Source organism: Falco naumanni, chromosome 14 (genome assembly GCF_017639655.2).
Source record: "Falco naumanni isolate bFalNau1 chromosome 14, bFalNau1.pat, whole genome shotgun sequence".
Classification (NCBI taxonomy): Eukaryota; Metazoa; Chordata; class Aves; order Falconiformes; family Falconidae; genus Falco; species Falco naumanni.
The window spans coordinates 3,997,132-4,024,961 of NC_054067.1; the positions used below are offsets into that span (position 1 = coordinate 3,997,132).

The 27,830-nt window shown below is 41.5% G+C and overlaps 1 protein-coding gene across 2 annotated transcripts in view; it reads left to right on the plus strand.

The window, feature by feature from the left end:
- Positions 1–24,377, plus strand: part of DCX (doublecortin) — an 85,264-nt gene extending 60,887 nt beyond the window's left edge. For both annotated transcript variants that reach the window (XM_040614621.1, XM_040614622.1), the window contains exons 6-7: positions 9,775–9,869; positions 12,435–24,377. In XM_040614621.1, the coding sequence (XP_040470555.1) occupies positions 9,775–9,869; positions 12,435–12,491 (152 nt within the window). In that variant the 3' untranslated portion in view covers positions 12,492–24,377. The remainder of the gene's footprint in view (positions 1–9,774; positions 9,870–12,434) is intronic.
- The last annotated feature ends 3,453 nt before the right edge of the window (positions 24,378–27,830 follow it).

Below are 27,830 nucleotides of genomic sequence, written 5' to 3' on the forward strand. Positions count from 1 at the left end.
AGTGTACAGTGGCACTTAATAGATATTGGAGACGAATTCTCTGGTTGGTTAAGTGCAGTTGTGGCTTTAGGTTATACCGACCACTGTCTCACAGCCTCCTGCCCTAACAAAATTTTAGAAGTTTCCATTTCTCAGGCAGGAAATCAAGGTCCACAGTGCTCCCATATGTTCCCTACAGGTACAGGCTGATTTAGAATAACCTCCTGTGCAATGCAAATGTTAATTATTGCACAGGTCAGAAGTGTCCCCTTCTAATCATTATTTAAAGAAGACCAGTGACCTTGCAACTGGAGAAGTGGTGATGGGTTCATTGATGTGGATCTGAGACATTCATTCAGTAATAGAAGAGAAGGAAAATGGCAATCTTAATTTGCTGCAGCAGCTTGCCCCACTTGAGATGCCTCTCTCCCTTTTCAGTAGCAACTAGACTGGTGGTGTAGTGCAACTGGACTGGTGGTGTAGCACACCTGGAGAGCCCCAAAGCCTATAAATTAAAGGCCAGGCTGAATATCCTACTTCTTGTAATTAATTGATCATTTTTAGAGTCACAGAGAATTTTTAGAGTCATGATGGAGAGGGTGGACTTCGAGGTGTCATCTGTTTGCCTGTTTTTTTCCAAAAGAGAACTAGACATGGTCTTTCACTGAAATGGCCGAGCCACCAAATAAGCACTTCAGGGTTCCAGGAGAGCTTCATAGCTGACATTCAAGTGACCCACAGTATTAACACAGGTGATACAAAACAGAAATTGCTGTTCACTTTCATGGTACCACATTGCATATTGCATGTGAACACCACACAACAGTTGACCATCAGTAGGTATTGAATTACTGGATATAACGTTCTCTTGACAATATTCAGAAAGATTTTCCCCAGGAAGCAGTTAATTTGTTTAGGGGCTCCTGATGTTCTTCAGCTACTTAGACAGTGTTAAATTTGTTGGCACATGTCTCATCAAGACTCTGATTTTAGAAAAGTTATAGTCATAGTTAAAGTCATGGTTTTCCTTCAAGATTCCAGTGTTGGCTGTTCTTGAACTCAGGTTTGATATAATCTGAAAAGCTTTTACAATCCCAAATGCATGGTAAACTTGCGTAGGTACGTTGAAGGCATGATGGGAAGTATGTTGTTGATTTTAAAAAAACCGAACAACACCCATTCAATGATCTAAAAGTCAGCTCATGCAAGAGTTGTGAAACAGCATTTAAACCTCCTCCATAAGCATCAGGTGCTAATTAGCATCAGAACTAGACTTTATTGCATGAACATATAGCCTAATGTGAAATGGCAACTATTGTGTTCCTGATTTTAACTGATTGAATGACTCACAGGAACAAAACGGTGAGTCATCTGATGAAGTTTAATGAACAGTTAGTAGGGCCTTTCAGAAGGAGATTAAAATAACCAGAAATGCTGAACAATGGCCAGCTCCTGGAGTTAAGGCCAGTAATGAAGGACAAATCAGGTTTCTTTAATCCATCTAGACAAGGGTCTTTCGTACTTTCCTGTGATTTCAATACAGAAAAAAATTGCAGCCTGTCCTGCTTAATGAGAATTAAAAAAGACTGAACTCTTTCAGCACTGGAAAGGTAATCAAAGATCGTTGTTTTCTCAGGACAGAAACAAAGGAATACCATCTTATGTACTTGTCCCTTGCATTTGTAAAAAAGTAAGTGGGTTTACACATGACTTAAGCATCAATATTTACATTTAGCTGGATTTTGAATTATCACATTAAAAAGACAAGGAAAGCTGAATGAAGCCTGATTAATAAAAGATTATCTGACCCATTTTTTTCAGAATTCTCACCTATTTCACACTATTAAATGTGAAACTATTTAAAAAGCATTTTTATTTCAAGTATATTAAATATTTTTGCTATGTGTTTGATCTCCTACCCATTTGTACCTTTTGTCTTTGCTATCTGTCACTCTGCTATGGTTGTCATATCAGAACTTGGAGTTTCCTTGATTCTGTGTTGTTAGTTTTGGTTCTTTTCAGTTCTTTTCCATGTAGGTGCCTGTATCCTTTATTCCACCATAGACTCTAAGGTCATTGTGACATGTCTGGGCACTGATGTAAATGCAGATTCTGAAATAAATCTCTGTGCTGCTTGAGTGAAAGAAGCCTGAACCCTCCTCATTACAGCACACTGCCGTTACAGAAAAGGACATTATTTTCTTCCATTTCTCATCCTAATTAATCTGTTTGCCTGTTAAAGCATATGGGAAAATGGTACGTCATTTGTCAGCAGCAACATGGGAATGCAGTGGATTTACATGTGGACTGTGGCCTGCATGCATTGCCCACAGAGGCAGCTAAGGCTTGAAGCAGATTGTGCATGCACAACTGTGCCTCACTTCTTGGCAAGAGCTTTGATGCTGCCAGCAGATGGTGGGCAGAAGTACTAAGTCCTATAACAAGTTACAGCAGAGAGAGAAAAGAAAAAACTACTTCAGAAGAGCTTGCTAGTGCTAATTCTGAGGTTGTAACATTGACAGCATGCAAACATTGCATCCGCTTTCCCTTCCACTCACTGTAGGCACACTTCTGGTCTTGATGTGTCAACATAAATAAAACACTTTTTATTCAAAGCTGTGGCAATGCTTTGTGCCCGAGCAGCAGCTATCCTCCACACAGGCTGGGGTATCTGGGGACTTGTGCTTTATTTCAGTCTCCTCCACTGACTCACCCTGTGGCTCTGAGTACATTATTTCAGGTGTTCATGCCTTCTTTCCCAATGGATCTTCCAATGCAATGATACAATCTGTATACAGAGCTCTGTAATCTACCCATGGAATCGTGCACAGGAAAGAACTTCAAGGCACTTTATTTGGGGCTTTTTGTGTATTCTGAAAGCATTTGGAGAATAATATTGCTAAACCCAAAGCTATTATCTCACAGATTGACAGAGACAAAAGACATCTCCAGCAGCAGAGTGACTGTAGCATGTGCTCCAGACCTTCCAACAAAGGCAAGCCACACTCTTAGCAAGGCACTACCTATGTCCCAGTGGATCAGAGACTGCTCCAGTAACCTGCGTGCTCTCTAATGCATTCTGTCCTGCCGCAGTAAACTGTCAGGTTACGCAGGTGAATGAATACGACTGTGTGGCCTTATGTTGTGTTAGCCATCATCATAGACTGTGCAGATTCTCATCTGAGCTGATTTGTTAGCCTGGAAGCTTTCTGTCTAGGGTTCTGCCTTCTGTGCCAGGTGATCTCCATTCACCTTTGATATCCTTCTGGTTTTGGCTATGGATTTAGTGATCTACTTCTCAATGAGAAACATAGATACAGGTGAGAAACATAGATCCAGGTATAACTAGCTTTCTAGGAGAGCCATAGAGAGACTGTACTGCTGTCTGGAGTCCAGTTTCCCCTGATGGCACCCAAAACTTTGTTCTTGACTGTGGTCTCTGGGGCCACTTCCCAGTCAGAACGACAGCAGAATACAGAAGGAAATATGTGTGGTAAATCTGTAAATCTAGCACTGAAAAGGAAGCAGCTTCTAACCCATTTAATTGCTCCTATCACCAGCTAGATGTGAATTGTAATGTATTCTTTGACTGTCTTGTTACAGCAATTCTGGTAGTGAGCCACCTAAGTGGTCAGCTCCCATTCCAAAACAACAAGGATTAACATGGAGCAACAAAGCACACATAAACAAAATATTTTGTTAAAATCGTCAGGACAAAAGGCCACGCACAGAAGTGCAACTGCACAGAGAGTGCCAGCTCTCAGCTGCAGCGATTTGAGTTCACTGGTTGAATTGCTACCTTCTGCCGGAGGTAATTTGCCTCCTGCCTAGATGTGTCATGGCCTCACTGTGAAAAGCTCAATTCCCTCTAGGCAGCCAGAGCCCTTCAGCTCCAAGGATATTAAAAAAATGAGGTAGCTAATCCACAGAAGCATGTTAAACACTGTTTTCTTGGCACAGTACTTTTATCTCTTTATTTACCATACAATCATTTAAATGAATGAATGAATGAAAATTGAATGAATGAATGAAAATTAAATGAATGAATGAAGAATGACAAAGTGCTTTGCTATAAGCAGATGGTAACAGACCACAGTCCTTATATTCCCAAGGAGAATCCTTTCTTCCTTCTCTCATTAACCTCAAACCCATACATATACCTTCTCAGCAATGCCAGTGTATTTCTGTTTTGCTTCAGCTATTCCTCCAGACACTGTGCTGATCATTTCATCATGGGGGTGTTTTCACTTCTTCCTTCAGTTTGACTGGAAGGCCCTGGCTGCTTTGCCAGCAGTTCCCACTGGGCTCCCAGTATATCCTTTAGTTTCCCATCTCTTTGGTGCTGGGGCTGTGATGCAGTCTTTCATCTGTATCCTTCACGTAACTCCCCCAACATGTGGTTAGCAAAATACAGCAGGGTTTTACTTCTCCCTCTACAAGAATGTATCCAAGTGCCTTTCTCTTCTCTGTCTCCCAAATGTTAGCTAGCAGAGCTGAACTAGTTTCTCGTATATCAGGTGTGAATTGAGACTGGAAGGGAGTGGTGTCTTCATCTGCCCTTAGTTGAGCTTAGGTTGTTGGGGTTTTGTATGGACTGAACATGCTAAGAAAGACATAGGCAAACTGGAGAAAACCCAGAAGAAATTTCCTAGGGTTCAGAAACTGCTTTGGGAGGAAAGGGTGAAAGAAATGAACTGGTTCATCTTAGAAAAAAAGAAGACTGAGAAGGGATAATTGAACACTCTCCAAATAAGGATAAGACAGGTCATGGGTTTAACCTTTAATAGGGGACATATAGATCAGATATTAGGAACACTTTTCAATTATAAGCATCTTAATTACTGAAGCAGGTCTCCTAGGGAGCCTGTGAGCCCCTGTCAGACTTGGTGCTTTTAAAAAATAAGATCTCTATTGGGGATGACCCAATTATATTTTATGCCAATTTAGAGCACAGAATTGGAGTTACAAAGCTTCTATGTTTTTTTTCTAGCTTCTGTTTTTCTTTCCATGAAGTCAGCTTTGCTAAAAGACATAGTTTAGAGCAATAAAATCCAGACTAAACTGCACCTGCAGTATATCATCCACTTCTTTCTCCTATCATGACAAGAGCAAAACTGAGTGTAAGGAGATAAGTCCCTATGCTGCTGCTACGGTCCCTGAGATTTAAATGGGGTAGGGTCAGGATGAAGTTTGGCAAAATTTATTTAACAGAACACTCCAATAAGAAGTCAAACCAAACAGAAGACAGAGATAAATCTCAGGGGAGAAATACAGGGGAGAAAATAATGATGTCATTTGCCGTTGCTTCTTTGTTAGAAAAATATGAATTTATCTTACAGTACCTCACCTAACAAATAGGGGTTCAGCTGTATAGATTCACAGGCTGTGATAGGAGAATTTATGATTTCTAAAACCAGCATGACCTTAGTCCTTTGCAGTGCAGAGCCACAGGTACCTGAGCTGAAATTTGAAAATTTCTTTCCCTAGCTTTGTCTTGATTTGGCTCATGGAGCCTACGAACAGGGCTCTGAGGCACTGCTGCAGGACTTTTAATTTCTCAGTCCTCTAATGGAAGGGTTTGGATAGAGGGACAAAAGCATATTCATATGGCAGCAGCAATTAGCAAAACAGATACAGAACGTCAGTCTGTCCCGACTGCAGATCTGGCTCCCCAGGGTCATTATATATGAATGTGTTAAAAAGGCAGCAGATGTCTTTTGGATTGCACACAAGATAGAGCAGCTTGTTATCCCACTTGCGCTTACTTACATTCTGCTAGCTGACAATCCACAGTACGCATCCAGTAGAGAGATCACCCTCACAAAACATGATGAGAAAAAGGTGCCAACGCTGCAGAGCAGAGTGCTTGGGAGTTAGAAGGTGCCTGAGCGAATGATGCCTGTGTAATCTGAATTCTTCCACTCTTGAATAAACACTACCTTGGAGTCTTTATTTTTCCCACAGGCTCCTCTATCCTGGAGGGCAGGATGGCTTGTGCTCACTAAACGAGCTGCTATTTCTACATTTTCTTTATGCTGTCCTTGTTCTGGTTGTTGCCCCTCTTTATTTTCTTGGTGGTGCTTCAAAACCTGACCTGGAGACAAAACTATCCACATATTTCATGGTTCTTTCTCTCACTCTTGTGATGTATGGGCATGTGCTCCTCAAACTAGGTATTTATTTGCAGGACCCTGGGAACCCCAATGGAGCAAGGAGTATTAACCTTATTTTACAAACTGATAGAAATAGAGATATCTCCACACATTCTGAGCACTCCATGATCCTTGGGGTCTGCTTTTTCTTTTTTCTGTTTATTGATAGAAATGTGAGTTCAAGACAGATGGACCTCACTAACCCCATTTACAGGTCTCAGTGCTTATCATTGCTGGAAATTCAGATCCAGAGTCCCAGTCATCCAAACATACCCAAGCAACACTCAAGGAACAGTTGCATATAACAAGTCTGGCCAAATTATCTGTGGGAGAAGCAGGCAGAGAATTCAGTTTACCTGTACCTCTCACAGCCATCTCAAACACGACATGGTGCTATATTCTCCATCCTCCCACTCATTTGTTGGACAAGCCTGATTGATCTTCAGAGTACAAATTGTTTTATGCGCTGAATGATCCTATGAAAAAAGGCAGTGCACATGTTCATGCAATTAAAGGATGTGTCATATGCACAAAGGGGCTTTAAGGTAAATTGAAGTTGCAAAGCAAATACAATGACATAAATAAGACATAATATGTAAACAATAATGCGGTGGGAAAAAACCAAATTAATTCCAATGAAAGCTGGTTATAAAGGATGGTTTCCAATAGCTGAGCTTACATGAGATACTTAGCTACCATAAGTCATCAGCAGATTTTAGTAGAGCAGCAGCGTTACACACCACCTGGGATCTGCTCTTTGCCTCTTGTTATTTTCTTGCATTTGAGTTCAAAAGAAATGTGTGCCAGTTTGATTATGAATGCTATTCTTCATTAGCAGACATAGAGAAAATTAAACTGGGCTTCTTAATTGTTGCTCCTGCTGCAAAATTCTTTGTGAATATTTGTAATGATATACATCCGTCTCATTGGATTTCTGATTTGGATGTCACATCTGTTTTTTCGTCGGTGCTCATAAAATATTAACATCCCTGTTGTAGCACTTAAAGTCTCATTGTATTAGGGAATTTCTGTCCTTCCCTGCAGCAATTACATCTATTTGCTGCACACTGCCTGTTAGCCATTCTTCCAGTCTTCCTGTTTGTGGAAGGGAAATCTGGGTTCTTTGTACAGTTGTTAAGTGGCATTCTTCATCTGAGGAAGGATTACTTCCTGCCTCAGGATTAGTGACAATTGGAAATAAATGAAGAAAGAGGCATTTTAGAAATCAGAGATGGATTCTAGCTAATGCAGATTATATTAGTGTTATTGTACCCCACATTTTCTTTAATAGAAAATCTGAAGTCTCTTGGGGAAAAAAAAACCAAACTAAAAAGAGATCTAAGTTCTTTTTTTCTGAATAGCCTTCATTATATAGCATAAAGTTAGTGAACTCTACTCTTTTTCCCCAGCAGCCTCGAGGGTAGCTCACTTTGTAGAACTGGAGCAAAGTGAAGAGTGGCATGTCACTGTGCAGGGACCCATGTGTAACAGTTTCTGGGTTTCCATAACTAGGTTTTCCCCCCCCACCAATAAAGAACGGTCTGAGTGGAACTGGGAGGCCAAGGTCACTCTGTTCCCCTATAAATCATTATTTCTACACTTTTAAAGAAATATCTGTTTCCTCAGTGAAGTGTATTTGTAATGGGAAAAAGCCCACCTGTACGGAATAGCCCCCTCTTTGATGGGTATAGAGACGGAGGGCACACATCACCATGGATCTGCTGAGCCTGAGCTGCTTTAACATGTTAAAGCATTAAGTTACTCTTCAACATAACTCCTCCTTTGTCCTGTGGCTTAGAGCACGTTTCTTTACACTCGTACGACCTCTGCATTTGGGCCAGTGATACTATGAACCTTAACTGCCCCCTCTTTCTCACAAGAAGGGAACAGAGAGGAGGAATGAGGCTGTCCTGGGCGTTAAAGCAAGAGTTACACCGGGTTTACTTTAAAAAATACAACACTCTCACACTTTCTTCTTACTTCATGATACTTTATACACTTCTTAGGTCTCCTCCAGACACTCAACTACTTGCTTAATTTTAAGTGACTGATTTGCATATTCAGCTATTACAATTGAAAGCGTAAGTCCCATATGCTGCAACCATCCATCTGCCTGTGTGCGTGCCTTTACAGTTAGAGTAATGGTATAGAGAGATACTGGGCACTTAGAGACAACAAGCCTGGATCGTTGTACGTTTGTCTTTCTCTCTCTCTCTGAAACGCCAACACCATTTCAGATGCTTTCTTTAAAAGCGGTAGGGATTTGTGTAGTTAGCCGGAGGGCTGGCGACACTGTTGCCATGTAAGGAGATGGCAATCAGAATATTTGGGGTTTAGTTTTGTGGCTTGTGCTGAATATGTTAACATCTGGAGTAGGTTTTGGAAATGTCACTTTCGAAGACTTGATTGGGATACGTAGTTTAATGCTTATAAGGCCTCCAGCTTGCTGCTCCTTGAATTGCAAAAAGAAAAGGCCAGAAAAGACAATATGCTTGGACACAGCTAGCATGAGTTTGAATTTCCTTCCCTCAAGTAATGCTGCTGGTGCTGTATGTTTACAACCCATGGTAACAAGAGGGTCTGTGTCCCTGGAGCTGATACACAGCCTGTGAATGGCCAAGTTCATGTGTGCAAGTATGTCCTTATGAAATATGTATTGTGACACCTGGCAATGATCAAAGACATTAGCTTACTTCAAAGAACATCAGTTGTAGGAAAAAATTAATTTATCCATATTCCATTTTATTTCCCTTCATTTTTTTGCATAATATGCTGTTTACTTTCATTCCTTTTTAGTTCAATAAATGTGTAATAGCTTGGCCTGACATAGACCTGGGGCCCTTCGCTTTAACTAAAAGCCAGGTCTGTGAAGGTCTTAGTGAATGACCCTTCCAAAAGCCATTTGATTTAAATGAACCATATTTTTTTACATGGAGAATAACTACATTTTCTTGGAAGCAACATGAACAAACAAAGCAACCCAAAAGGCCAGATTTTGATCTTTGCAAGAGGATCATTGCATGATGTGATTCTCCTGTTCCTCCCCGTGATGGACCACGTTCACCTCCCTGGTGCAGGCAGTGGAGGTGCCAGCTCTGGCCTCTCCCCACAGAGGTGGACAGGCACGTGCCACCCTCTGCTTACACCAGGGCTTCAGAAGGGCTCTTTTGGTCATGTAATCCCAGCCACAGCTAACTACATCCAGGGCATTTTAGGCAGCTGTTTGTCTAATTTGTAATGTGACTATTTCTTGTTTAGGATCCAGGATCTCTGCAGCCTCTGGTTTCCACTCATGCCTTTAAATGCTATGTGGTTTCAATTGCGTTAAACTGTTTGAGAACATAGAAATTGTCTTTCTGTTTTTCTGGTCATGTATGTCTCGGATCAATTTGGTGAATATTTGCAGTGTAAAATATTGCTCCTTCAATATATTTTGTATTTCACAGTCTATTACCCTGAATAGCTGAAAGCCTTAAGTTGGGTGAACAGCCATAGCATTCAATTGGGTTTTTTCTCCTGCCTACCATGAATAATCTATAGTGTTTCTGTGTTAAACTTTTGGATACCTTCCGTGTCCCCAGAGGAGAAAGAAGATCATCCTCTTGCTTGTCTGATTGCTAGCTTCTGTCTTACTTTCTGACAGCAAACGGGACCTCAAGCAGTCAGCTGTCTACACCCAAATCAAAGCAGTCCCCGATCTCCACACCCACCAGCCCAGGGAGCCTCCGTAAGCACAAGGTATTACGTTTCTTATACCTTACTACATCTATTTCTTCCTTAGTCTACTCAGATTTGTATAACATTTAAATCATGCCCATATTCTGTGGAAGCACAACTCCTTATGTTGAAACATTGGAGAATTTGACCCATTGCCTAAAAGGGTCACTTTGGGCTCTAGCAAGATTGTGAACAACAAATCTTCCACTGCAGTTATTAATGTGTGCTGGAGATCATCTGTGTCAATCAGAAGAGATAACCCTGAGCTTGTACCACTATTTGAAATAGTTCACAAGTTATTGAGGGATATGATCTTCATATAGATCCTCCTCTCTTGAAAAGCCTGAAGTGTTGGCAAATCTGTTCCATGAAACAGCAGAAGAAATGCAAATGTTACTGAAGCTCTAAAACATCACTTTAATGATGCTCCTCAAGGATTATTATTTTTTAAATTATTTTAGGCCATGATCTGTTTTACAGAAAATAAATGATTTTTTACAGCTGGTGTAGTAATTGTGTTCCAGCACAATAGCTGTTTCTCCTGGTAACAAACAGGGTGTCTAACAGGTAGCATGACATCCTAGTAGAGATCAGTAAACCTGTGCTGGCCCATGGATAATTCATGTCTTGAATTATTTAAAAGGTATGGCAGCAGGTTTTTATGTTCCTATTATTTAGTGACGTTCTGCACTGAGTCCAGATTATCATTTCCATGGGCTTTCTCATTTCTGGAAGAGCCACAGTGTTACTTCCAACAGTCTTTACTTGTTATGGAAATTGGAACTTGGACATAACTGTCATTGTGAGAGGAGGTCAGTGGGATTTCTCCTTAGTAATCAGAATGTACCTCTCAGCCCGAGTATGACTTTGAAGGCATTGAGATGAAATTATGGAAGAATAATTTAAAAATTCTGATAGTGGTGAGGTTTTGCAGTCAACCAGCCACAATGTAATCCACTGTGGTTTGGGTTGCATGGGTTAAACCAATTTTGTTTGAGGATTATGTGTTTTCTTAAAGTAAGAAGTGATAGTAGCAGCTGGACTGTGGTTGTTATGATGGTGGAACAAAGCACAGAGAAGTCAATGAGAAGAATCCCCAAAAGTCCAATGGGCTTTGGATTACACCTCTAACATGTTAAGATTTTAGATTGCAGACGTTTGGATGTGGGGTTGAATGGTACTGGGGGAGCCTGAGGTGGACTTAGGGCTTCTCAAAAATCAGATCTTTAAAATAGTTACTCAGCTTTATTTGACTTCCTATAACAAAGGTATAGCTGAATCCAAATGAAATCCGTTTTCCTCAGGACTTTACTCTGATCTCAGCTGCTCAGCCTGCATCTGTGGAAATGCACCGTTTTTAACACAATGGGTCCAGGTTTATTATTAATTTATAACTGAGACCAGGATCTGGCCCATAGTCTGAATTCAACAATTCTTCGTGTGTGTATGTCAGCAAAAGTAACGCTGTAAACTGTATCCTTTGCTTCAGCCATCAAGGACCCAAAATGCTTCCCAAACACTGACTCATTTAGGACTCTGGAGATGGGGTTTGCTTCCTGGTAAAGAGAAGGAAAACTCACCTTCTTTAATGTTTTATGTATGTTTTCAGCTGGCTGATTTATGACCTTTCCGGAGAAGCCCCTAGAACATTGGTAATAGATGGTGACTGCTGAGGGCAAAGCCAATCCATCTATGAGTTTCTCCGATAATTTAAGCCAATCAGCAAATGTGAATGGAGTATTTTAGGTTACCAGAATATTCATGCATCATTGTCTTTCTCCCAGAAGCAATTTCCTGCTTATGATGAAATCAACTTTTTTTCTCCCTAAAGCTCAAATGAGAAATGCTTCGGTTGAGTTCACCAGAAAGTCCTGTATTACCTCTTCTCAGACCAAGGTTGCTGTGAATTTCCTTCTGTGTAGTTGGGCTTTTCTGCATTTTGCTCACAGTTATTACCTGTGTGTGCATCAGAGTTCAAAAAGGTCCAAGGAGAGCTTTAGCCCTTGAACCAGTTTGTGTACCTAGTTCCACACAAAACTTTAAGGAAGTGGATTAAGATGGTTACTCCAGGAAAGCTTTACATTCATTATTGGATCCAAATAATAAACTTGGGATTATTTTCTTAACTTTTCTAATCAACCAGAAGAGACTTAAAATAAAAAATAAGTCATGGAACATGTGATTTTCCTAGAGGTTTGTCCTAAGGGTATCTGTCAAATCAAGGTAAGACTGTAATGGACTTAGGTTCAAAGAGCCTGTTTAAGGAAGAGTCCTGCTCTTTCATGCATGTGCTGTAATGGACACATCGATCCAGAAGCAATAAAAAAAATACATTCAAACGTACCACTGAACACTTATGTTTCTTCTGGTACAAAGATTCTCTTGCTCCACTGTGCAAGTAACCTACCTTGATTTTAGCTTTAAACTGCCTGGACAACAGGTCAGCCCATCCAGTAACCAGTGCATGAGTCTTCTACCCCGTCCCTATGAACTGCACAGAGCTGGGCCATTTGACTGGTTCCTTACACATGACCAAAGCTGGAAACTGATTGTGTGAGTTAACATTTTTCTTCTTTCTTCCTACAGGACTTGTATCTGCCTCTGTCTTTGGATGACTCTGATTCCCTTGGAGATTCCATGTAAAGCGACACACAGCTAAATGTCCATATTGCAAGCTACGTTTAAGATACAGTAGAGTACTTCTGCCAGAATAAGCAGATAGGTGACTGGTGCTTTCAAATCAAAGGACACACAGTTATATGTCATTTTTTTTCTGTGATTTATCCTCTGTGCCACAAATCAACACCTACCAGTCTATAGAGATAGAGGGATACCATTCTTCTAAGTTATAGGGATGCAAAATGGACATTGCGAGACATTTGGGGCCAATAAGCCAATGATCCTGTGCATTTCCCATTTTCTTCTATTATTTCTTCTTCTGCGACTCTGTAATTTTCCCAGTGATAGTAAAGTAGCTCCCCTGGAAGTGTGCAAAAGGATCGCTTGCTGACCAATTTGCAAGCTCAAGTAGAGCAAATGATATTCTCCACCTGTCCAAACTGCCAATGTTTGCCAGCTCACCTGCTCCTCATTTGCAGCCCTGATTTTAGCACTCGCATACTAACTAGTACTGGTTTTATTGTTGGCAGGAAGGGAAATGACTTACTCATTTGATGTTTAATATGCCAGCAGAAGCTTGGATGAGATTAGGAATAACCATCTAAGGTGCTAAGTAAGGTTAGTATAATAGTGATTCAAATACTGAGATTTTTATGTTTTTTAATGATTAAGCAAAAAAAAAATCTAAGTCAGCTGAGTTATCTGGAGTAGAACACCTTTCACATATGATCCAAAGATACTACTAGCTGGTAAGAAATTTTTGTACCTACCCTATGGTATCTCTCTATCTCTGTTTGTAACAGTAATGCCTTGTGAACAGCCAACACTGAAAACACTGTGAAAATTTGTTTTCAGGTTTGACACCCTATAGGTCACTTTTTATAGCAAAAAAAATCAATACACTTTTTATAAAGGAAAACCTTGTATCTGTGTTTTGGGAGTAAGGATTCAAGCTCCTTCTTTTTTATAAAAGCTGGTAATTTTCTTTTGTTTAAAAAACACATTCAGAAAAATGTACAAAAAAAACCAACCAACAACTGCAGAAGAGTAATAACAACAACTCAGTTTAGAAATCTTGTCATCACTGCCAACATAGACACTTGTAGGGGGAAAAAAAAAGGTCAATTCAAAATATTGAATGTTTTGATAGTTTTTGTAATGTTTAAGACTACATATTTGTTTTTTTACACTTCAGTATTCCTAACTATGGCCAGATTCTCTACTTATATAACAAATGAAATTTTGTGGTGTTCAAAACCCCATATTTTACGAAACTCTTCTATCTGACAAGAACAAACTTACTGTACTTAGAGAAACCTTTTGCTTTTATTAATCAGTAATGACTCCTACAGAATGCAAAGTTCATCTATTCACGCAGGGCTGGTGGTTTTTACTACGCCGAAGCTTTGTCATAGGCTAGCTGGCATTGCCTCCCTTTCTCATGGAATAAGCTTTTGATGAAAGTGATTATTACAGAACTTTACCTAAATGAAATCTGTGCAATCAAATCTTTCTTTGTTGCTCTGTTTGCCTTTTTTTTCCCAACATGCACACCTATTCCCCATTGCCTTGCAACCCCTTGTGATTAGAATGAATTATACCATTGTGATGTTTGATGTTACATGAATGCTGGGTTGTTCCCAAAGCCATTCCACATTTTGTTTGCTTGCATTGCTGGTATGAAACAATCTGTGCAGGCTGCATCTTTAGAGGTTCGTGTGATGATACGTATAATGCAACTTAAAAAAAAAAAAAAAGATATTTATCTGAGAAAGGCCAGGATTGGGAATTATCAAGGGGTCAGAGTTATCATGCACCAAATTTGCACCCAGTAGTCTTAGTGCATGATCATTTACACCCAGAGTTTTGCACAAAATATAATTTGTTCCCACAAGTAGCTTCATTTAATTGAGTAACTCTCTGGCTGTGTGACTGCCAAATGATCATTTCACCTACTGTATATAGAATCCTGGTTTTAGTTCAAAGACTAAGGGCTCATGTTGAAGGTTTGTGGGGAGAAGGATGGTAGGGTAGACAAAGCATAGGTGCAGTAGTCAGGACACCTTCATTCAGCCCTTGGCATTGCTAAACTTAGTGTCTGAACGGGAGCAGGTCTCTTAGTAACCCTGTGCCTCAATCTGTCTATCTGTCCCTGCAGGGACAATACTGTTCTACCTCACTGGGGGTTGTGAGGCCAAATGTTGGTTGACATTCGTAAAGTGCTTTCAGATCCTCTAACAGAAGGTGCTGAAGTATTCTGGGTGCAGATTTGGTTATGGGTGCTAATTTTTGGCTGTTTAATCCTGTGGGTGCTACTGTAGACACTGGTCATGAGCAAATACGACTTTTTAAGCATAATGATGTCAAAGGCCATGCTTATGCTAACAATATTATCCATTGGAGCCTTTGTATTAGTAAAAGCTGTAGTGGGATGGATAATTTGACGTGCTTTTACCCTCCGTTCTGTTGGTGGCAATCTCAGAGTCCCTCCCCAAGTTTCTGCCTTTCCAGGGACCCTGACCCTGGAATGTCAGGTAGTCATGGCCCTGCCTGTTGGAGATGATGGACTTGGACTCTAGTCAAAGGTGTTGTCACTTCAGTGACAGGCGGTTCCTGTCATAGTCAGGGTTAGCATGTCCTACCACCTTTCCTCTGAATCTCTGCTAAACCAAGAGACCAGCCATGGAATCACATCTCAGTCCTCTTGCTATTCAGTACGGGACACTCACCACAGATCCACCAGGAAAACCTAAATTTTTGCTATCCATAAGCAGACTGAACTGCTAGAGCTGATGGTGGTAGGAAAGGAGTCTTAGACGTGCTTTTATCTAGTATCCATCAGTTTGGTTTGTATAAGATGAAGCAGGATCCCAAGGGGTGGATGAACCTTTGGAGAGATGGTTGTTGAGGTAGCTGTTGAGAAGTGGTTCCTCTCCTTCCTGCCACAAGTGGTGTTTGGTTATTTGAAGATGCTTTTCCTGGTGGAGCATGCTAAGGAATCACTGAGGCCTTCCTCCTCAGCTGCACCTAGTGACAGAGCTAAAACCTGATCCTGCAAATGCTCCCTTGGGAGTGGAATTTTGATTGCATGAAGATCATTCTGGAGTGGGGCTGAGCCCAACAATTCCTTCAGGGGATTAGGGGGACCTTCAAAAGGCCTAAAAGAGGAAAAATAAAAAAGTTCAGTGGGAAAAATAGCCATTCAAACCAGTAGAAGCCACAAAGAAAACAGGGTATGAGGTCAAACTCCCAAGTTTTAGAAAGCTGTTTTCTAGGTAGAAATGCCTGGGCAGTAGAAGTCAGTGAGCATTTCAGCTGTAACATATAGTCTGTATTAATGCCAATATTGCATGAGTTCTTGTACAGAAATGCATGTGGAATGTTACCTACATTCAAAACTAGTTACCTTTGGCTTTGTAGGATCCCTAATATAGATTTGAACACAAAGAAAACAATGCACAGGCATTGTACCTTAGTCATTTAAATGTAAGGTCAGCCCTGATTCAGGAAAGAACTTAGACACGCTTAAATTCTAGCACGTGCTTTACTCCTGTTGATTTTTCACGAGATATAAGCTTGGGTTTGGTCAGAAAGCTTTCCTGAACTGGAACGAATTAGTAATTACTTTTAATATACTACAGTTCCAGACCCTATGAAATTCTGGAGCAGATGATATTAATTCCACTATATACTCCAGAGTTTACCTTTTATATTTTTTTCTACTTTTACAAGCACATAAAACTCCACAGGATATGAGGATTTGCCATATTAATTCTGCTATAAAAACCCTGTCTAATTTGCCTCATGAGGCTGCCTTTAGTGCTTTCAGAGACTAATTGAATCACTGACTGTATTGTTTTAAGACGATACAGTATTTAAAAACAAATTGGAAAGACTCTTGTCGTAGGGCTTTGTTTCTTCAAAATCTGCCTTTATTCAGTAGCCAGTATGTTTTAGCAAATTTGCATATACAGTAAAAATACCTGTTTCAGACACACAATCACTAGGAAGCAATTAAGAGCAATCCTGCAAGCATAGACTGATGTACTTCGTATTCATACATTCCAGGGATGGTCTTGACTGTAGAAGATCAGGACAATGCAGCAAAATCTTCACCCTTAGGATTTTTTGTCACTTGTAAAGCATTTATAATCCTGAAGTTTCTGGGTTAAAGCCTCATCTGTAATAAGATTTGGAGCTAGTTCAGTTCCACCAGCTAAACAGCCAACCAAGACTCTACACCTTGAAGTAATTTTGAAAGAGTTTGGTAACGGGATTTTACCTTGGTCCGCACTGCAGCAGGTGATAGAAATAGCTTTTGCCTACCATTGTCTGTGTTTCCTATATCTGCACGTTATTTACAATTTTCTCAGGAGCTAGAAACACTAATTGTGTTATTTTCATAGACAACAGAAAAATAATTCTGCTTAGAAAACAACTTCCACACCTCTCTTTCATATTCAGCTTACATACATACATGCATGCACAAAATCGCACACACGGTCTAGCTGTTATTTCTCTCTCATTTGCTTGAAAGTACTTTTGAAGGGGAAAAAAGGGAGGGAGGACCAAAAATTGTGGCAAACAGCAAAACAATGTTACACTCAGGCATTTTTAATGGAAAATAATGGCATTAAAGTGTTAGTTTCTCCTTATGCATATGGATACTGATGAGATTTTCTCAATGCCTTGTTTGCTTTTGCATGCCTTTGAGGTCAGTGCTGGTCTTCTTGCTGCTTCGCAGAACTCCTTGTGAAATTGCTCTGTAACACCATGCTAAATCCCTACAAGGATGCTGTTCCAGCGACAGCCATCCCTGGAAGTTGCATCCTCTCTGCAGGGGCATGGTATGGACTTTACAGTATGACACCTCTTTATTGCAGTGACAGCACATGACTGTCTTTTGTCATTGACTTCAGTGGTACCCCGCGTTCATTCAAGGCAATCGGAGAGTTGTCTTTTACTATAGTAGAGGCAGAATCATTTTGAGAGAAAGGAAGAAAAAATAGCCAAGTAAAGTAGATATAAAATTAGTCCAGAAAGTGTCTCCTCAAGCTAAGACAATCCACAACCAGAGAAAAGCTATATAGAGGTGTGTTTACCACACACAAGGTGCTGATCCTGACCAATATAGAACAAAACAGCTTCTTTTTTCTAGTGGTTAGTTAGGCTCAAAGTAATTTTTCTGGTTGCTGATGGAAGCAGGCTGGATCAGTATTTAGGACTGGTGAGGTTCTTCGTAGAAGCAAATGGATGGCACAAGATGAAGATCTCTTTCTGTCTATCTAGATGGAGAGTGAGGTCAGTCCATGCAACAGGATTAGTGCTTTACACAGGATACCTAGAAGACATCCAGCTGAAACACCACCTTGGTGTAATAAGACCAAGAAAGTTAAGACTTTAAGTGCCTTCCAGCATGCTTTGGGCTTCAGAAGCGGGACTATGCATGTCCCCAACAAGGCCTAGGTAAAAGTGGCCTTGACATAAGGGGGCAGGACAGGCTTTGATTCTTGAGATATTCAGCCCATCCAGCATTTATTCAAGCAGCTCTTGAAAATTACTGTCTCCAAAATCACAGATTTCTTCTGGCTGATGCCTCTGTCCCATCTGTGTGAATCTGAGCAGGCCTCTCCATGGTATCTCAGGAAATGTTAAAGCTGAGTTTTGTGGCTCGCAGTGCAGCAGCTCCTCACTGAGTGTAGATGAATTGGGCTGGGTTCTGCTGCACTGGTTATAGATACTGTTATTCAGATATTCTTCACCCTCCTTTTTTGCTCCTGACTTGAGGTCTGGTGTCTTTCGTTTTGGATGCCTCCAGGTGAAAGGCTGGGGTCAGCCATGCGTACAGACCCCTGGTAATGTTTTGTTTTGTTTCCTCTGGAACAGATCTAGTCATTTGATGTTTGTCTGAAGGTCTGGGGCCAACCTGACAAAATGTTCAGCAATTTGTGAGTGAGTGGATGGAAAGGCTTTTTTTCAGCAATGCCATTGCATAGCTGCTCTGACGGAATCCTGGTTGCAGGGTAGGGCACGAGTACTGTGTCTGCAGGTAAAAATGTGGAGCTGTGGGGTCACAGACCACTGTCCATCCCTTAGGACACTGTTTAGAGAAAGTTAAAAACGCTGACAACCCATGAGCTTCTGAGAATCAAGCCTGGTGGATTCAGCAGTGGGGTTTCAGAGCCACTGGGATTTCAGAGCTATCGGTCTTTGGCATAACTGTGGACAGATCAGTTCTCCTTGTGCCATGGTGTCCCAGCGCATGAAGAGCTGCTCACAATACTCACCTCCATCTGTAAGGTGCATTGAGATAAGTTGATACATATGGAAGAGCTCGCTCTTAAGATTTATTCGTTAGTTAGCAAAGTCTGAAAACCGTATAGAAGCAAACTTTGGTCCGTTGTCTTTGGCAAGTCTTTTCAGGAACTCTGGCTCTCTCAAAACTATGCTGTAAAAATGCTTCATTGTTTTATTAATGGTGAAAGACAGACATCATTTTTAGTTCTCCCCAGATCCATGGAGGAGCCAGCAACACTCCTGAGTGCAGGGCCATATCCACACGCAGCAATCCAATCCTCTCACCTGGAGCTGCCACCTCTGGCCTGAATACAGACCCCTGCCGCCCCTTTTTTTGTTCCATGTCCATGTACATATCAGGGGCAATTAATTCAGACTGTGGGTCTTGTATTTGTAAATGGTGAGTAAGCCTAACTGTTTCAGTGGCCTTCTACTAAGGAAACAGCGAGCCTGTTGTTGAAACCTTTCTTGTTTAGAAAGTGTTGGTGGCCAGGTGGCTGCATGGGAAGGAGCTGCCTTTCAGTTTCATTGCTTAATACACTTAGTTGAACTAACCTGTTCTGGCTTTTGCTCTGTACTTCAATGAACTCGGGACTCTGGAGTCCATTTAGAGTGTCCCTAGGTCTGACAGTTTATCACTCAAACAACTGAAGAAGAAGGATGCCCAAAGGGAACTAACAAATCTTTGCAGTAATTAAGAGTCTGTTAGCTGAAAAAAGAAAGTTGGCATCATTAGAGAAGGATGCCATGATGGCCAGTGTCATGGGAAACAAAGAAAAAAGACTTTTTTCTAAGAGGGATAGTAGGGGGCATTTGTTAGGAGATATTTACAGAGTGATGAAAAGAGCTTGGCCTTCACAGAAAATCAAATGGAAGGGAAAGCATGAGGCAGAGCACTGGAAATGTCAGTGCCATTGATGTGTGGGAATAATAAAAGACAAAAGCCAAGAAATTCCAGGGACAGACAAAAGGGAGAGGCTGGGGCTAGCTGAGGATCTACAGCTTGGTTCTGGACAGAAAAGCAGCAGGGGTTCTGGTGACACGCTGAGAGAGTTATTGCCCCCGCAGGTATCTAAGCCAGGATGCCAGCTATCTGCCACAACAGGGTATGTCCCACTCCCAATGGCAGAAATAAGGTCACACTTGGCCTCAGGCAGGAGAACTTGGTTTGAAGTTCCTCCCCTGCTCCTGCCACCATGTGTCATCCTTAAAGGGGGATGGGAAGATCCAGTCCTTTGCTGAATTACAGCACCTACCTGCAGTTTGGTTTTATTTTTATTCCTCCCTATCAGATCAGAAATAGAAATTCATCAGCATGCCCTGCCTTGGAGAAGGACAGGCCTGGCCCACTGGGGAATTGCAAGATGTGCAAAAGAATAATGAGGGCACCTCTGAACCTCCCATGCCTTCCCACAGAGCTCAGCAAACTCCAGAAAAAGCAGCAACCCACTTGCACCAGGGTGGGTGAAAAGCCAAGGTGCTCCTGGAGGAGGTTACCTTCATTTGCTGTGCAGGCAGATGATGATCTTGCCCATGAAATGCCTAGCCACATCTGTGAGAGCTGCTGCATTCAATAAATCAATGGGAAGTCCATGCTGAACAAGGGGATCTGTGTTTAACACCGGTTTTCTTATGAGATCTTTTTTCTAAAGTCAGTTGAGTTACAAGCTTGTGAATTTAATCCTAAAAGGCAGAACAACTCATTTATCCAAACACATTTTTTGCTGTTTAGTCTCAGATATATTTTGGTTTTTTTGCATAAAGATTGCACCCCTTTGTTTCTATAGATCCTCAGACACTCGTGTTATATTGAGTGTGAAACCTAATACACCTAATTTTCTGCTGCTTTAAACAGGCAGAAGCTCCTCTGTAATTAAGGGAGCTGAATCCATTTGGTCCAAGGTTGGTCTCCTATTTCAAAGATTGATTACTGTCAATAATTCTTGTGTGATGAATTACTTAAGTGCAGATTCAGTTTCCTGGGTGACAGCTGCAGACTTTGCAGAGAAAACCTCATTGACCCCAGCTATAAAGTGACCTCTTGTATGAACCTCTAATAGCAAGTTATATGTGGGAGATATTTTGTATAGTTTTGTCATAATGATAAAACTGAAATAGTTTTCTTGGTTGAAATATCTTAAAACTTTAGAAATTAAAATTAAACAAGGAACCTTAGCAAATCAGGGTCTCCTCTATATTTTCTGGTTCTAAAGAGTGTTGGCTTAATCTCACTTTACTCTCACTCAGTCTACCAATAGACATGCCCTGAGCCCAGCAGGTTTATTTGAACTAGAAATAACATTTCTATTACTTCCAGTATTTTTCTACTCTAGTCCCAGCTAGTACCAAGCAGAATAGAGATTTATAGTTGGCTAGGTTGTTAAGAGAAAAATATTACCAAATGTCTCTGAACGTAAAAAGGAAGGTTCAGTTCACTTTAGGTGACTCATCTAACCTCAAGGCTGCTTTTGATTTTTATTCAAGCTGGTTCTTCCATCTCTATTTGCAACAGTTATATATAGGAAATGGAGATTAATTTGAGTCACATTTGAACAGCGGGGTTGTTGCAGAGCCAAGTGATTCACCTGGCACGTGCAGTCGGAGTGAAACACGTTGGTGGCACCTGGTCGGGGTGGACCTGGACCAAACCCTGGTTCTGAACCCCCAAGTACTGAGAAACCCACGTGCAGGGTCAAACGGAGGAAATGTCTGTAATGCACCAAATGGACCCTGAGCTGGGGTCCAAGCCCAGTTCTTGAAATGAAGACTTTTACCTTTAGAGAATCCCTGTGAAACATTTAGTGGGGTTTTTTTGTTGTGGTTTGGTTTGGGGGTTTGTGTTTGGGGTGGGGTTTTTTGTTTTTTTTTTTAAATTCCAGCATGGCTGCTTTTCCCCATCTGCTTCCAACCATTGCACAGCAGATATGGATGGGTTTTAAATTCACTTCCCTTTGCAGGTAGCAGTTGAAATGTAGTGATATTCCGTCTCCCTCTCATGCTGACCACACAGTCGCTGAGGGGCTGCAGAGCACACAGCTTCCCCCCCACCCCCTTTACAGCAGAAGAGCTTCTTCCAGATTTAGTGTGATGTCTAATGATGCGTCTCCTTAAAAAGAAGAATGTTTAGGGAATTAATTGCACTGCTAATTGGTGTTTATAGATAAGGTGAAGCAGAAGTATTGAATGTAAGAACAAGAAAGCCTGTGAGTTATAATTACATGCTGAATTCTGACATGTAAAATTGTTGTTCGTTTGCTTCTTATTTAAATGATATGTGATCCAAGCAGCTTTATCACTGTGGCAGTCCTAGTACAGCTGTGCTTATCAACTTAGAAGACACCCAGGGTCTTTTAGAAAGAGGAAACCTGTCTAGCCAAATCTCCTCCTTTTCTCTGAAACCACAACACGTTCCCCTCCGTGATACTCTGTATTTTATGACACTGTCTAGTCTAGAAGCACAGGAAAGGAGTATCAGCTTGCTGACTTTGCTGTTACTAGCCTTTGCCTATTTTCTTAATCACAAAATATAATCACAAGCTAGGGTTAGCAGCTCTCATCGCATAAGACCGAGTTCTTCACGCTGCTCTTCTCTGAAGAGCATGAACTGCCTTCACTCACGGCTCTGCGCGCTGCTGCTCTCTGAGCCGCAAGCCTGCCGACAAGTTGTGTTGAGGGAGGGAGATATGCAGCTGAACTGGAACCTGATCATGGATTACTGTCTTAGGTCATTCATTGAGTTTGTATGATTTCGTCATTAATTACAAAGCTGCAATATAATATAACTGAGAGGCCACAATGTATTTTCTATTGTCATTCAGTGGGTGGGGGTTGGAGGGACAGCCAGGTTTAAAGTTTAGCTGGTATACTTTAAACTCTGTGTACATAACCTTGGAGGACATGTGGGTGGTAAGGGTTCAGTTATGTTGTTGGGATTGGTAAATTTCAGTTTGTTTTTGTTTAAATAATAAGGTATTTAATTAATGACATTGTACAAAGAGCTATTAATTTAAATGGTGCTTTTGTTCTCCTAGAACGTATCTATCTAACCTTTCTTTTTGGCAAGCCTGCAGCAATGCTAATCATATCGACTTTTGTACCTTGGGGGAGTGCATGGAAGGGGAGGGGAAATGCTTTTCTCTTCAGACAAATAATGTTGCCCATAGTTAACTTTCTGCTTGATTATATACCTTGAGTTCCCTTTACACTGAATTTTCATGTGAAGTTCTCTTAAAGGGATAGAACAAGCAGAGGTTATTCCAAAAGATCTCAACTGTATCATCTTGTAATATATTGCAGCTTTATGCCAATGATTCCTTGCTTACCTGTACACAGTCCATGCATGTTTTGAACTAATTTTGCATTCTCCATTTGTGGTGAGTTACTTAGCATTTTAACCACCTTTTGTGCCATTCAACTTGTACAGAAAACATTTTTATTGACGTTTTAAAGGGAGGGGGAAGAAAAGAAGAAAACCCCCCTTCTGCTCCCTAGTTGTAGGTAGAACTCAGTTACTTAGCAAACAGATGTAGATGAGTGGTTGTAGTGTTAGAAATGTTAGCTTGCTCGTGAACAAGCTTTTGAGAGTAAATGCATGGTCCTGTACCTCTCTCTTCTTAATTAGCCCTTCCTTTCCTCCTGGAAAGATTCTCTCTTTCTCCCTCTCTCTTCTGTCTTTTTCTCTCTCGTGGTTGTAAAGTACAGATTTGGGCATAAATAAAACGATGCACAACGAGGTTTGAAAAGCAGTTCTCAACAGGTTCTCTCGGGGAACTTCCTTCTTACAGCGCCTTGCCTTGGACTTTGATTAGACTCTAACTTTCAAGGTAGAACAGATGGAGATCGGTCATCTGTTGCCTCTGCTTGAACTGGGGAACAAGTTAAATCTTTGGAGGTTTGCGTCACTGGTAAACGATGAGATCTTGCTGATCTGTTGCAGCTGAGGCATGTGGCATGTGGTATATTGGCCGTGGCTTCCACACCTGGTTGCTCTAATGGGACTAGTCCCGCGGCCCCTGATTTGCGGAGTTTGCACACACTTTTTGATTTTCCTGGATACACAGCAGAAGGGGGTGGGGGGTGGTATATAGGAATATGTTGTTAGGGGTTCTGTAGACAACTCCTTCTCTACACTCCCAAGCTCTGAGCTGAGCACGCAGGGCTTATTGTGTATTAGCTGTGGTTCTGTTGGCAATGGAGGACAGAAAACAGTCAAAGTCTTGGAAGAGAGGGGGTCACTCAGGAAGATGGATTTTGTAAGAAATGGACTTAAAAAAACCCACAAAGCCCTGCCACAAACCCACAAAATGTACCTAGATCCACATATTTATCCCTCATGCCTCTTCTCCCTTAACAGGATTTCCTTTTGTTAGAAGATTTGACTTTCTAGAAAAAAATTCCATTTTTGTGAGGTGTTGTGAACTGTTTTTACTACTTGTAATAACCATCCCAGGTCTGAGTATTCTTGTAATGCAATGCCATGCAGCAGAGAACCTGTCCACTTTATAGCTTTGCTCTCAATATTTGTTACCCATTGTTTTCTCATCTAAATGTACATTTGCAAGATGTGTGTAATGTCATTTTCAAAAAATAAAATTTGGTTTCAATATTTAGGCTGATAAAAACCTTTCTGATGCTTTTATTTGGCAAGTGTGTGTTGACTGTAACTTGTGAATTGTAGCGGTACTCATTTATTTTGATTAATCAGCTTTCCCAAATCAGTCCCATTTGTACAAATGCAGAAGAAAGACCGGGGAGGAAATTTTATGGCCCTGAATTAATTAGACTCGCATCTGCCTGACTGAAGCAGCCCAACCTGTATCAAACCCATCCTTTTGACTAAAGGGGTGGGCTCAGTGTGGGTCCCACTGTAGGAGATACGAGGCAGGTAAGGGCAGCTTGTTCCCTGTGCGCAGCACTTCAGTCAAACCCGTGGATTCAAAACAGCAGAACGTGGCCCCCATCTGAACTCTGCCTTGGCATCCAGGGTCTGGGCAAGGCCCGCACGGTCTCACATTAGCTTTGGGAAGTTTGGTGAGACTCGAGAAGAGGCTGTGTTTGTCCTGCTTTCCCACACAGGCCTGAAAAAGGTCCAAGTTCTTCTTTCACAGCTACCCTGTCAGAACCGCAGCAAAGACAATAACAATCTTCCTCGTAAGCCCTGAAAAATGTTAATAAGGCTTAGACCTCCACATTTAATTATATAGTTCAAGCCACTTTGCTGTTTGTTTCTGCTTCACATCTGCAGAATTAAAAAGCGAGCATGGTGACTCAGCTCTGGCTGTCCCTGCTGTAGACTGGGCTGCTGTGAAAGAGCTCAGATTCTTCCCAATGTTTCATGCTTGGATGGAGCCCTTTATCCTTTTTTGCCTGTGGTCACCACACATCAGCCCAGAGAGGGCTGTGCTCTTTGCCCTCTAGATCCAGAGGAGATGCTGTGCCAACTGGCAAACGGCATCAGGGCTACCAACACATTGCCCCACTTGGTCAATTACTGGCATCATTTGTGATTATCATGCCATGCTTGGACAAGCCAGCAGCAGCACATACAGTACAGCTCTGTTTGCAGTGAAAGACCACACTAGCAAAACTGCAGTTCCCAGAATAAAACCAGCAAAAGAAAAACACCCTAAGAACAGCCTTTATCTGAATGTGCATGAACTGAAACTGAAGCAAATGTTATTAGAAAAGCAGAACAAGTACTTTAGAAAATACTCTGCTTGTGTCTTTATGGACCCCAAGAGCAAACAAAGCACACTGGTGTCTTTTCTAGGGGCTACGTATTAGATGAAGTCAATAAAAAACATAAGAGGGGTAGTGCTCCTGCCCATGCAAAATGTTCTGAAAATGGCAGATTTAAAACCCTCCAGCCACGGTGTGCATCTATCACAGCTATTCCAGGGACTCTAGAGAGTGTTAAGAAGAAACCTAGATGGTGATGGTGTAGCACCAACAACCAGCACTGCAAACCAGTGGATATGAAACTGCTCTCTTAGTATGTACCCCACTGACACACACGATATTACTCCCAGTTTACAGTAATGTAAATGAGAGCAAAACTAAGTTTCCAAAGTCCAGCCTTCCTGCTACATCAGCCCGCATCTATGCAGCTGTGTACACCAGGTATCCCTGAACATGTTGTTTCATCAGCCGAGCAAAACAGTGTTTGTTTCCAAACGATGTAGGTTCAAGTGCATCGGCCCTATGGGGTGTCAGTTGTTCAGACTGAAATAAATGTTTTGGCCTGGTTGGAAAACCTTTGTCTGGTCTCTTGACCTGATCGCCATTACTTGAGGCTCAGCCATCGCTCGCTGTTCAATCTGGTTGCAATCAACAAAAACATACTTTTTGCCTGTCAGGCTTGTCAGCTGCAAATGATCCAAGTCTTCTGTGGTTGCTGGCTTTGAACTGTAGCCCAAAATATGGCAGCCAGATCTGTGTGTAATAGGACATTTACTGGGCTCTGTCAGCTTAGCTCTGTGAAATGCTGCACACGGTTGTAGCATCAACTCTATGGCTCGGGGTTTATGCAGCGATACTGAGTCTTACCTTTTCTGTAAATAAAATGCCTTTAAAAGTCAGCAAATCTAGATCATTTACATGGTTTCTCCTACAGCCTGGGCTCTGTCTCTTGTCCTCCACTGCAGCCATGTGCTCCCCCACCCCAGCCTCTCTCAGATACACCTAAACTTCAAAGGTAGGGTTTTCCATGCAAGTACCACCTCTACCATAATGCAGGCTCCGCACACCCACAAACAGATGTGACTGTCCAGACATCCACTGGAAAAACGAGTCATAGCACAGCTGGTGGGTTTTTTTATTTAAATAAAGCACCACATTAAAAAGGTTTGATTTTACAGCCCCCAAAGTAAATTGTAAGCACTCAGCCTTGTATTTGCAATCTTGTTAATATGAGTAATGCTCACCTGGGCTCCACATGGTACATCAAACAACTGCGCTCCTTGTGACAAGTCTCTGTAAGATTATCAACTGTTGGCATGTGCGTAAGGGAGCAGGAGTCATGTTTTATGGAGTATGACTTCAATCACCATATACACACCTTTGCCACTGAAAATAACAATAATCATTCACTGTTAATCTGTATTTTTTATTTACAAGTAGGTCTACCAAATGTAAAAATACCCATCAATGTTTTACATAAATCTGTTCGCCTTGAGATCCCAGAAACATTCCATTTTACAATGACTGTTACTCTGCTTCTCCCTAATCTGCATGGATTAAATGATGCAAACATTTTCGTTAGTTTATATTGCTTTCCTGGGGTTATACTGTAGGGTAGTAAGGTACTGAGTGCCCCGAACTCCACTGATGTGTCTGGGGTTGAAAAGCAGGAAGGATCTTGCAAAATATGTTTACCTTTGGACACAATAAGCAGTGATCAGGAACACAGTTACAGCGATGTACTGAAACCAGCCTGAAACCAGCGGGATCATCGGAGCCTGCAAAGCCTTCAGGGAAGCACATCTCACTCAAGGAGAAAAGGTGCTGGGTGACATCCCCTCCCCGCTCCTGTCCAAACTCCAGTGTCCAGGCCACCAGCTACGCTGGGCTTTACTAGAGTGATTTGTCATTGCGAAGAAGCATCTTCCCCCAAGGACAGAGAAGCACCTTCTCTCTCCTGCTTTGCTCAGGACAGAGCCCACCAGCCAGGACACCAGTGTGATGCAAGGTGGTGGTAAATATGAGAGCCAGTAAAAGATGCTAAATAAACCAAATCCATTTGTGCTGGAAACCCTTTTATTTTAAGCATAGGTCTTCCTACAGTTGATGCACCCAAATGACGGTTGGCAGTTGAACAGCTGTTTGGAAAAGATTTGAGTTTTTTCTTCTGACAACTGCACTCCAGCCACAATGTGTGTGTCATCTTCTAATTTAAGTGTTCAGAGTGTGCTTTCAGCACCACATACCGTTATGGGAAATGCCATTAGGCTGGTTAAACCTCTGTTCTTCTAGTCACCGTGAGAGAGTGACAGCCAGGAAGGCAACCGGAGCTGAGGAGAAAAAGGTTCTTTCTGAAGGTCCCTGGCAAGGTGTCAGTTCGGTGACACA